Raw genomic sequence first — 12,414 nt, forward strand, 5'->3', positions numbered from 1 at the left:
AACGCTGAGTGGAAGACAGTCAGCCTCAGGTGTTAATTATGTTCAGGTAAGTAGCACCGGCAGGATCTGAGGTGTCATTGTTGCTATTGTTGTTATGGTTGTTATTGTTATTATTGTTATTATTTTCGTTGTGTTTCGAGTATCGCCGGCAAAGCTTTTCCATTCTTGTTCGTTTTATTGTCGTTATTATGGAGGTTTTGTTTTGTTATGTGGTATTTTCTTGTGATGTTCTTTTGATGGCGTTGTTGTTGTTTTCGTCTCGTTTTCTCTTCCTCTTTTATTCTTCTTATCATTTTTTGTTTCTCTCCTGAAGACATACGTAAACACACACACACACACACACACACACACACACACACACACACACACACACACACACACACACACACACACACACAGAAATACTACGGATCTGAAGGAGTGTATATAATAAGACGTGGTTGTCCGTTGCAGTATTACCAGGATCTGAGATAACGTAGGGCGCCTGAAGGGAAGAGAGAGAGAGAGAGAGAGAGAGAGAGAGAGAGAGAGAGAGAGAGAGAGAGAGAGAGAGAGAGAGAGAGAGAGAGAGAGAGAGAGAGAGAGAGAGAGATAGGGAGTGGGAATGAGAAGGTGTGAGCAGCAGGCGAGGGGACGCGATCTGGTCTTTGGCAGTAAAGTAAGCTGTCCTGATCGAGCTTGTCACTCAAACGTCACTGGTGCTGAGATGATAACGTTATCTCTCTCTCTCTCTCTCTCTCTCTCTCTCTCTCTCTCTCTCTCTCGTCTTTTTTTCGTAATTTTAAAGTTTTAAAAAATTTTCAAACATCCAGAAACGGCCTAAGGAGGTGTTCCAAACTTCCTTCACCTTTCCACCCTCGTTCCTACTCCTCCTCCTCTTCCTCCCCTTTCGTCTCCCGATGTGAACTGCTTGAAAGTGTTATAAAAGCGCCCAAAAAATAAACTGCTTCTTGAACGCATTCCTGCTTTGATGCACTAAGTCTTGGCGCTCCTTCCAGACTTCGCTCGCGCCCGGTTCAAGGATGGCGTTTGGGAAGGTAAGGAGAGCAGCAGGCAGCAGCTGTGTGGGGGTGGTGGAGGAGGTGAGAGGATTCTTTCTCCCTTGCTGGAAACATCCCCTGCAGATCTTGTCTTGCGGCGGTTCTCTGAGGAGTGCAGTGCAGTGCAGTAGCGCATTTTAAAACATTTATGCGAAAAGGCTTGAGGTTAACTTTTGCCAGCCCCGGTGATCACGCAGCGAGTGTCCTGAGGGAACCTGAGGGACGGATTTAAAGAGCAAGAGCCAGCACCAGGACAGCGCAGTGCCTTGAAGTGCCTAACCTAATAACTTAAGCTACGAACGACCATTTTAGATGTTAGAACAGTGTCGTGCGTGGAAGAGAAATCTACAATGACTTTGCCCAACATTGCTCATTATATAATAACATAACCAAGAAAGGACGTCTTAAATAGAACAGAAAGAAGAAAGTTCAAGAAAACCTATCTTATCTTTGGCTAATCTGACCCAATATACGTAAGGTAACGTAACCAGAGAAAGGTGTTTTAAAGAGAAAGAACCAGCAGGAGGAGGACAGTGCAGGGCTTGGAAAAAGAAGGGGAAAGAAAACTTGTTCAGATCTTGAGAGGTTTTTGAGGGCTGAGCAACAAGAAACTTTGCTCGTTAGAGACTTCAGCCTTCTAATAATAACTCCCTGCAGTGATGAGGTCGTATAGGAACTCTTTGGATGCATGCAGCGTCAGTCTCACCCCCACTCTGCCCTCCTGCTCCCACGCTATAGCCAGGGTTTACACGAAGGACACGTCATTGCCACCTCCCTCCCTGCTCCGCCCCCTCTAGCTGTCCTTCCCGTGGCTGAAGCACCTCGCTGGGCCATAACAAAGGTGCAGGGTCGTGCATTTATACAACGAGGCACTGCACACGGCTGTCCTCACGCACCTGCACAAAATGATGAAGAGTAATACTTATATATTCGCCTCCTGACCTTCGCCGCTTGATACTTAATGGCACGAGCGACTCTGAGTAACCAGTCGCTCGTGTTCCTTGTGGTGAGGCAGTACATGATTGGTAAATGCTTGGCGTGAAGGGATGTGTGTCCGTCCGCCGCTGCGCTGTCCTGCCTAGTGTGTGTGTGTGTGTGTGTGTGTGTGTGTGTGTGTGTGTGTGTGTGTGTGTGTGTGTGTGTGTGTGTGTGTGTGTGTGTGGGTGGGTGGAAATAGTCATCTTAGGATTCTTTTTTTTTTTTTTTTGTTGTCTTTCCCTCGCTGTCCCAAGATACCTCAAAGACCTCCGTGTGCATGTTTAGTTTGCTTTAGGCGCGTGAAGGTTACTTTTTAGCGCGGGGGGAAGCAGCTGCCAGGGCGTCATTTTTTGTGGCTGTAATAAAGAAAAACTTGTCCTCGCAGCCTTGAGTTGCCGGCGGTACTTCCCCGGGAGAGTGCCGCCGCCGCCACCGCCGCCGCCTCGCTTCTCCTGACAGTAATATTTGGTGCAGGGACGAGTAATTGTTCATGAAAACTGCCTTATGGTCGTTGGGAATGGTTGGTCGCTCTTTCATCTTCCTCTTCCCCCCCTCCTTCTCTTCCTCCTCCTTTCGTCCCCGCTTCCTTCGTTCCCTTCGCCTTGTCCTTCGAAGCCACTCACTCACTGGCCGACACTCTCCCTCTTTGTGTGTGTGTTTACCCCTCGACCTTTACTTGCAGGGAAGAAGTGAGACTTGTTTGACTTCCTCACTTGCCTTTTTCTTTTTTTCTTCTCTCTCTCTCTCTCCTGGGTATGTTTTTTTTTTCTTCTATTTGTAAATATCTTCCTAATAGTATTATACCTATTATTTATCTCTTGCTTTTCACTATGGGTCTTTTGTATGGGTCTTATATTTTGTTGGTGGGTGTAGTTGCTTCCTTAATCCCTCTATTGTATGTTGCAATCTCCATGCAAGTAACTTTTTTTTTTTTCCCCGTTCTCTTTATTGCCACTAAATAATTCCCTCTTTTTACAGCTTGCCTTAAGTATCCCCTCGTATATTCTCTTTTATTGCTGCAGTTCTTTCCTTGTTTGGGGTCTCCACTTGCATGTCTTTTTTATCTGAAGGTATGTACGCTTCTTTTCCTCTTCTTTTTACAAGTAAAGAAAATAAAAATCTCGTATGGTACTTTTATCTTTAGTATCCCTTTGTATGTCTTATTTTTATCGTTGTATATTTTCATCGTTGCTTGATTTCTTTACTTAGTCTTATCTCTGGCCATAGCTTTTTCACTTATCGTTGTCTCTCCTTTCACAGTACCTTTTTCTAGAATATTCCTTTCGTACCTCCTGTTTTATTACTGCACTTCCCTCACTTGTATTTTTTTTTTTTTTATCTGCTGGCATCTCTATTAGTGCTAAATAATTCCTTTACAGTACCTTTCCCTCGAGTATCCCTGTGCATCTTTCATTGTGTTGTTCTGCTGCCGCTGTGTGTCGCGCGTTACTTTTCCCGGCTATTTCCTCTACCTCCCCCCGGTGCTCCATGTCTCAGCATTCAGGATAGTGTATATGGGCATTACGTTCCGGCCCGCGGTAATGTATGCGTCCCTGCACTCAGAGACTTACGGAGAGGCGGAAAGCTAGGCATAAAGATCGTGTAGTAGAGCGAGAGAGAGAGAGAGAGAGAGAGAGAGAGAGAGAGAGAGAGAGAGAGAGAGAGTTATATAATTCAAATCTTCAAAAAAAATAAATCCGTAAAAAAATATTGTATCTTCCGAGTTGCGTTAATGTTTAGCCATGTTGCAAAAGGTAGGAAAATCTTACACATCACCAGTAAAAACTCCAGTGAAATAAGAAAAAAATATATATAGTCTGGATTCGTCGAGCTGAAGTCAATGCTGAAAAAAAAAAATCCATAAAAGGCAGAGATCTGAGAATTTTCAGTACCTGTCTTACGTATAGAGAGAAAAAAAATAATGGAGGTTAATATCAGAAAGATCTGTGACGGGATAACAGTTTCTACAATGACTGGGTGTTGGCTGGCTGAATGCTGAATGTCTATCTACCTGGCTGACTACCTACCTGGCTGGCTAGTGGGCTCTGGGCATCTCTTTAAACAGTGAGAGTGGCTCTTGTAGGTACTGGGTAGTCCTTGAAGAGAGGCAAGGATGTGGTGGTTGTCCTCGCGAAAGTGACAGTGGTTGAATTCGAGGCTGGGCGGGTTTGGAAGTGGAAGGTAGTGGTGGTAGTGATGGTAGTGGTAGTGGTGGTGGTGGTGGTGGTGGTGGTGGTGGTGGTGGTTCATAGGATCTAAAATTGAAAGTTCTTAATGTATAGACTGGCAGTGAATTTTAATAACCAATAGTATGTATATTTTCGTCTTATTTTGTATTTATATCTATACCTTTATTTTGCACCGCGTTTCGATACCGCAAGAGAGAGAGAGAGAGAGAGAGAGAGATCATGGTCACAACGGAAGAGCAAACAGTAATAGCTTTGTCAGTTCTCGCGAGACTTTAAAAGCTACCCAATCTAATCTGAAGTGACGTGGGAGAATAGACACGAAGATTCCTCCCGCGCCTCGTTGATACTGGTGGCTTCGTTGACTGCTTAGTGTCAGTAAGGGGGAGTAAGGAGTGTCAGTAAGGAGTAAGGGAGAGGAGATGGAGGGGAGAAGGAGGAAAGGTTATAAAGACCACATGATTATAGGAAAACATTGTCCCGCTTTTTCCCTTCCTCTCGTATTCACGGGTGGGTTTTAAATATCACTTGTCTGGTGTTTAAATGGGAAGCAGGAACAAAGAGGAGGAGGAGGAGGAGGAGGAGGAGGAGGAGGAGGAGGAGGAGGAGGAGGAGGAGGAGGAGATGAGGAGGTTCAGTGTTTGAGTACATCCAGTATATACTAGTCTCTCTCTCTCTCTCTCTCTCTCTCTCTCTCTCTCTCTCTCTCTCTCTCTCTCTCTCTCTCTCTCTCTCACACACACACACACACACACACACACACACACACACACACACACACACACACACACACACACACATAGTAACTCAGGCAATTCATTAAGGTAGAGAGAGAGCTTCCAAGTCTCAATCAAGACCTCCTCCTCCTCCTCCTCCTCCTCCTCCTTCTGCTTTCCTTCTCAGCATCTCGGGAATTCGTGTCGTTGGCAGAACGCAACGTCAGAGCGCCGAGTTGGACCAAAACATCTAAGAAAGGAAGGGAGAGACAGTGGGGAGAGAAAGCAAGGAAGACGCTGCTGTAGAGACGAGGGGAAAGAGGGAAGATGTAAGGAAGAGGAGAGATGTCAGGGGTGATGCTGTGATGGGGGTGAGGAAGGAGAGGAGAGAGAGAAAGGGGGAGGGAAGGTGTTGAAGCGATGGAGGAAGAGGAGCATGAAGGAGGAAAGTTGGACTGAAAGGTATTATTGAGATGGAGATAAACGGAGGATTTCAGGTGTTGCGTCACTGCCAGGTGAGGAAGAGGAAGTGGAAGACGAGGAAGAGCAGCAACAGGAGGAGGAAGAGGAGAGGGAGAATGGGAAGAAGGAACCGAGGAGATGCATGCAGTGAAAACCAGTGAGGGCAGAATGTGGGATTAGTAATGAAGTAATAATGAATGATAATTGGAGGAGAAGGAAGAGAAGCGAGAAATATGACTTGAGATGATGCATGTTGTGAGAGACAGTGAGTGGAATGTGTGGGTTTTGTAATAAGGAGTAATAAGTGGAGGAGGAGGAGGAGGAAGAAGAGGAAGACAAGCGAGGAAGATGAGAAGTATGAGACGGAGAAGTAGAGATGGAGAGATGTGGGTTTAAGTAATAAGTGCGTAGCTGGCAAATATTTACTGATAACCAAGATGATTCCGGGGAAGTGAAGGAGAGAAAGAAGAAGAAGAGAAAAAAAAAAGAAAGACTCATGGAGGAGGAGGGAATGTAGGAGGCAGAGTAATTGGAGGAAGCAGGAGATGGAAGAAAAAGAGGAAGATTGCTTCGTCTTGGTTGGCCGCCCTCCAGCTCCATCTCGCCCCCGCTGCTCCTCCTTCCTCCTTCCTTCCTCCTCCACTTACTTCAAGGGGAACACACCACCTCCGAAGCTCTTACTTGGGATTATCAAAGAAAACTTGAGGGTAATCGGATTAGATTTTCCAGAAAGTAAGTGATATAATTAGCAAACAGGTTATGAGGCGGGGCAGGGCATGCATCTCAGGCCCTCAGGTGGTGTCCCGTCTGTCCTCCCTCTGTGCAGCCTCTCCCAATGTTACACCCTCAGGACAGCACGAGAGCGAGGTCATGGCCACGGTCAGTAGTATACATAGTGTGGTTTATCATCACAATACTGTAAGTTACCATTATTATCTTAGTATATATGATTAATAGATAAGGCCTATATGTATATACGCGTTTCGCATGCATTTCTTTGTTTTGGTGCATAAGAAGCTGAACACAACTAAAATAACACGTTTATGTTTCCTTTATTTCGTTTCTCTATATTGGCTTATTGTCTCCTACAAGACTTAGTTCCGACAAAGCTGGGATATTGATGCTTCTTATGTATATATATTACAGGTACACTACTACATATAAAACCCGCGAAACAGTGAGACCGCGAAAGTCGAACCACGAAATAGCGAGGGAACACTGTACGTTAGTCTGAGATAACAGTGGAGTGAGATAACTATAACAACGCTGGCACAACACAAGTGACCAATGCTGCAGAGGGTTAAATAAGGCTGTTGTTTTTGTTCATTTTAATATTTACCTAATATTTTTTTTGCCTAACTGAACCGTGTTACCTAAACGTCTACGTGGAGGAACTGGTTATGCGCTACAAAAACTAGAACTTGAGGACGTAAAAAAAATAAACTAGCTATAAAAAAGAAGTCCAGGATGTGAATTTATAGCAGATTTTCCTTTAAATCAGCGATCCTTAGGTGTAAAAATCGAGTATAATAGAGTAAGGCAGCCACGAGTCCCTACACAGCTACCAGCTTTGTTGCGTTTGCACTGTTATTTGCGTTGAAAAAGAAATACTTGACAAACTGGCGGGCGGGGCGGCGCTTGTGTCCTGGGAAAAAAGAGGGAGGGAGGGGGGTGTTCCTGCCCTCCAATTTTACGAGCCGCTGCACCTTGCCCTGACGCAGCAACTCCCTGGCACTGGGGAACGTGGCGCTGCAACAAGCCACACGCAGCACTTCAAACCCAAGCCACGGAGACAACTCTGGGGAAACAACATCATCGTAGGCAAACTCTGCTGAAGACGATAGTTTTTTTTTTTATGAGTTATATTTGAATGTGGCGCTGCAACAAGCCATACATTTATACACGCTAGGCCAGAGAGACAGCTCTGAAAAAAAAGAAAAAAACAATATCATAGGTCGGTCATCTATTGAAGATGACATTGTTTTTTTTTAAGTAATAATTGAATATAATCTTGTAATAAACCAGACGCAGCACTTGAGATCGAGGCCAATGAGGGAAACTCTGGGAAAACAACGAGAGCAGAACAGGTCAACTCTGCTGAAGATCACGGTATTAGTTCTTTTAAGAGTAATATTAGAACATGACTCTGCAGCAAGCCACAAGCAACAATCTGAACCTGGGAAAACAACAAAATCATCTATTAAACTCTACTGAAGACCACAATATTAGTTCCTTTAGGAGTAGAATCTATCTCTACTATTATAACAATGCACACTGAACTCTCCAAACCCCAAACAAGGGAACTTTGCATGGGGACAAGGACAAGAACACAAATAACTTCGCAGAGGAATTCCAGACTGAAGGCAACAGAAGGTATGAGTTATTTTAAGAGTAATGCCGAATCACTTAAGCCTCACAAAATGCAGGGGATCTTCTACCAAAGAGAAGTTAAGACATGATGGCATAAATTGAGGAAGTCGGGGATTAAGACGGAAGGGAAAGGGGACCAGTAACGGGGAACACCGGGATGCTTTTAGGAGAGATCGCCGCGGAACTTTCATTGAGAGAAGGATTCTTCCTCTCCCTCTCTTCCTATCTTCCTCTCTCGTCATGTCAAACTCACCCAACCAAATAAGCACCACTCTTCTCCCCTTTCCTCCCCTTCTCCCTTCTCCTTCTCTCCTCTCCTGCCTCCAGCGCTAGGTCCGGATTGCTTCGAGACAGGGCGGGAGGGAAGAAAGGAGCGCCTTAAGGGAAAGGTGGAGGCGGAAAGTGATGTGAAATAGGGAGAAAGTGGAAGCATGAGGCAGAATATGTCTTGTGCTAAGGAAAGTGTAATGCGGCGAGTGTTTTGTTGAGGGAAACTTGCTACGTGAAATGGTGGACGTCCTCTTGGCTTTGCATGGAAACGACTATTTGTTGTAGGAAACAAAAAAAAAAAAACAGAAAGAGAGAGAAAGGAAAAGCATCACGCGTTCTAATCTTAAACAAAAAGGCAGAGTTGGAGACAAGGACTAAAGTTAAACATCGAATACGTTACTTGGAGGTCCAGAACAAGACTTTTTTTTCTGTCCCTCTTCCAGTACGATGGTCGCCTCAGTATTCAAGCCAGAGTGCTGGAGAACAAAGGCAGCAGACCCGAGGGCACTGTCGCTGGAACACAATGATTACATGCTGCCGCGGGAAGGGGGGTTAAAGAGAGGAAGAGATGAGCTCTGAAGCGAGGGAATAATAATAAAGATGATAGGAATGACAACAAGAACAACAACAACAACAATAATGATAATAATAATATGCCGGTACAGATACAATAACCTTTGCAGTGAAGGAAAACTTATTGCGTTGTTATTGCCTTGGAGCTTTGTGATGGAAACTTGGAGCTTGATTCACCTGGCACACGTTTGTCCCTTTGTGCTCTGCCTCTATAGAGTTTCCAATTCATGGTTGTAGGGCGGCACCATCTGGCCAGCAATAACTAAGCCAGTGACCTTGCTGGATGAAGGCACCGAGGCACCAAAGCACCACGACGTCCTCTCACCAGAGCGTCGTCCCGCTGCCTCAGGGAACCACTCTGCCTCGGGGGGCCCTCACCACATCTGGCACGTGTTTTAGAGATATGGGGCAGTAAAGTGCTAAGGGGAAGAATAACCCATTGCCACAATAAGTGATAACGTGTTAATAATAATATTCTGGTGTTTTGAACATTACTGTTATACGAGGTAATAGCCAGTCTGGAGGCAAAGCGCAAAAGGTGAGACTGAGATAGTTTGTCCATGTAATACAAGAGATTAGTGAGGAAGAGGAGAGAAAGATCCAAGGTTAGTGTATGCACTAAAGGAAGGCGTGATGGTGATGGGTGTGAGGAGAGAAGACGCAGAAGGCAGGGTGAGGTGAAGGCAGATGATTCGCTGTGGTGACCCCTTACTGGAGCAGACGGAAGAAGATGACCGGGGTGGTTTGTGGTGGTGGACCCTGACGAACGGCTGCTAGTGGCGTGCAGGGCGCAGCGAGGCTCCCCAGCGAGGTCTCTTCAGGAAAAGTTTAACCCCTCGGGAAGTTTTCTTGCTTCAAACTTATAAGGTTTGGCTCCTTCAGGAAGACCGAATGCGTGAAGTCTTGAGAAAATTTCTTAATCTATATCCCTCTCCCGCCACTCGTAGAACCTTACAGATGCTTTCATTGCTTTTTCTCCTGAAAGTATTCGTCACTGCACTGTCAGCTGCAAAACGTGACACTTGCTCCTGGCGTTGTAGAATATTTGTAAGTCACTAATATGCTTCTAGGAAAGTCTCTCTACCTGAACGCCATGACTTTAAGCTGCTTCAGTTAAGGCGCTTATGCTACAAAACCTGCGATCGGATACTAAAGCATTAGTTGACGGAAATTCGCTCTGGGAACAAAGGTATCGAATTTCCCTGTGTGTTCACTCAGAGCACGGGCGGCACGACTTGACGGCCCGAGGCGCAATGTCAGGCGGCTCAGAAATGGCAGAGGATGGCTGCGTGTTTTGCCTTCGTGTTGAAACAGACTTCAAGACACGTCAGGGAAAAAAAAATACCTGGCGATGTGTTTCAAGACGTGTTGTCGTCTGTGTCAGTTTTAGTTTCAAGTTTTGTTCCCATGGAGTGGAAGTATAGGAAGCAGAGTGAAGGCGTGATCCAGTGAGCCCATGTTGAGGCAGCCTTGTGTCGCTCGAGATGTGGTGAAAAACAAATAATATATGATACCCTCTAGGACGTCTTGTCATCTGCGATAGTTTAATTTTATTAATATGAAACCGATGTGAAAACAATAGAAAATGTTTGGTTCACCTGCATGTTGAGATAGCCTGGTATGGTTCCAAGGAGCGCCGGGGAAGTACCTGGCGATGATGTGAATGAAGTGTTCATCAGACATGCAGGAGGTAATGCCCAAGCACTCATACTGTTTGCTTCATGGAAAGGCCCGTGCAAAAAAGTTACCTACTTACCCAAGAGGCAAGCAGCGGCGGGCAGGCTGCCAGGCGTGTTTAAACACCGACTAACCCGAGGCAGTGTGACTGGTCACCAACCCCCGCCTGCGCCCACGCCTCACCCACCCACGCTCGCAGTTCATCTACCAACCAAAAGCAGTCACCACACGCCACACCACAGCACACACCTGCGCCACACTACAACCTCACTTACATTCTCACGCACCTTTACTACCACACACACACACACACACACACACACACACACACGAGCTTCTTCCACATGTGTGACTTGCATTTCATACTCGTTTACTCCTCTCAACACCAATTACTCCTGCTGTTTACTAATCTTTCAAGCTCCCTCCTCCTCGTATCCTCACCCGCCCTCCCCGCGCCGCCACAGCCACCCACATCATTCCCATATGACGATGATGAGCCATACCTTCTCCGTGCATTGCTTCTTGACTTCCTCCTTCACAAGATAACCTGAAACTCAGTAAGATTCCAAGCAACATAACACGTGGATATTTGAAAACTGCTGTTCGAAAAAGGACATCTTTTAGAGATTAATCCAGAGAGAGAGAGAGAGAGAGAGAGAGAGAGAGAGAGAGAGAGAGGAGAGCAAGCAGGAAGCAGGTTCGCCGCCACAATGGAGGGCGTAGAACAGCCGGCTGCCTCGGTGGTTGCCTCCGCTGCATGGGCCGTGTGTCTGCGCTGCTCTGTTGCTGTGTTGGGTCTGTCTTTCTTTTGTGAGGTGACTGCTGTGCCTCGCTGTCCCTCGCTGATTCCTTTTGTTATCGATGCTTTCCTCCAGTGGCGAAGAATGCACTTGTTTTTTTCTTTTTATTTCTGGAAGCTATTGTGTGTCAGCGCTCTCTCTCTCTCTCTCTCTCTCTCTCTCTCTCTCTCTGGTAATGTGTGTGTGTGTGTGTGTGTGTGTGTGTGTGTGTGTGTGTGTGTCCGGCCGTCTATGTCCTTGGCTTCACCCTGGCGTTGTGTGCGTGTTGGTAAAATATCAAAGCCTCACTCTGCTGGCTTGGCTTGGCTTGGCTTGGATTGGCTTGGATTGGATTGGATTGGATTGCCTTAAGCCTTCTGAAGACACTCCTCTATTACAGTTACCATATTGTTAGTCTTTTTTTTTCCAATTATCTTTTTTATATCACTGACTTGTTTTCATTTTTCTTTCTTTTCTTTTTCGTTTCTTTTTTCCAATTTCGTTTCAAGGTCGGAAGTGTTTTACGTGAGATGAAAAGAAGAAAAAAGTAACGAAGGAATTTTTTTTTTATTTATTTTTTTTTTTATCTAAAGGGAGGAGAGATTTTGATGTTTTATTTCACAAGATCAGAGTAAAGGTTTAGTTAGAGTTATACAGCGTCTTCTTCTTTTCTTCTTCTTTTTCTACTTCTTCATCTCCTTTTTTTTCTTATTATTATTTTTCTTCTTTTTCTTCTTCATCAGCCTCATCATCATCATCATCTTTCTTCTTCTTTTTCTTCTTCTTCTTCTTCTTCTTCTTCTTCTTCTTCTTCTTCTTCTTCTTCTTCTTCTTCTTCTTCTTCTTCTTCTTCTTCTTCTTCTTCTTCTTCTTCTTCTTCTTCTTCTTCTTCTTCTTCTTCTTCTTCTTCTTCTTCTTCTCCTTCGTCTTCTTCTTCTTCTTCTTCTTCTTCATCTTGAGAAATTAATAGTTCCCCTGTGTGTGTCTGTGTGTGTGTGTGTGTGTGTGTGTGTGTGTGTTTACCTGTTAATTACCTGGTCTTTGTGTTCCTCGTCCGTGTAAACAGTGACATCAGCTTAGTTAATCTCGTCCTTGGTTTTGTTTCTCATTTTTCGTGCCTTTATAATGAGAGAGCTGGAGTCTATTTGATCACGTGTTTTTCGGATTTGTTCGGGTCATATTCGTTTGCGGACAGTTATGTTTATCTTTAATTTGGCCAGAGGGTTAGGGAGTTGAGGGGAAGTTAGGGGAGAGAGAGAGAGAGAGAGAGAGAGAGAGAGAGAGAGAGAGAGAGAGAGAGAGAGACTTTTTTTTATTTTCGTATATATTTTTTGTATAACTTTATAGGAAGACTAAATGAATG

The 12,414-nt window shown here is 45.0% G+C and overlaps 1 protein-coding gene across 1 annotated transcript in view; it reads left to right on the forward strand.

Annotated features, from left to right (window-relative positions):
- LOC123517537 (low-density lipoprotein receptor-related protein 2-like) overlaps nt 1–12,414 on the forward strand; it is a 346,506-nt gene that overhangs the window by 234,408 nt on the left and 99,684 nt on the right. The window contains 1 exon segment of the mRNA XM_045277692.1: nt 999–1,037. Within this exon segment, the coding sequence (XP_045133627.1) occupies nt 999–1,037 (39 nt within the window).

Source organism: Portunus trituberculatus, chromosome 42 (assembly GCF_017591435.1).
Source record: "Portunus trituberculatus isolate SZX2019 chromosome 42, ASM1759143v1, whole genome shotgun sequence".
NCBI classification, from domain to species: Eukaryota; Metazoa; Arthropoda; class Malacostraca; order Decapoda; family Portunidae; genus Portunus; species Portunus trituberculatus.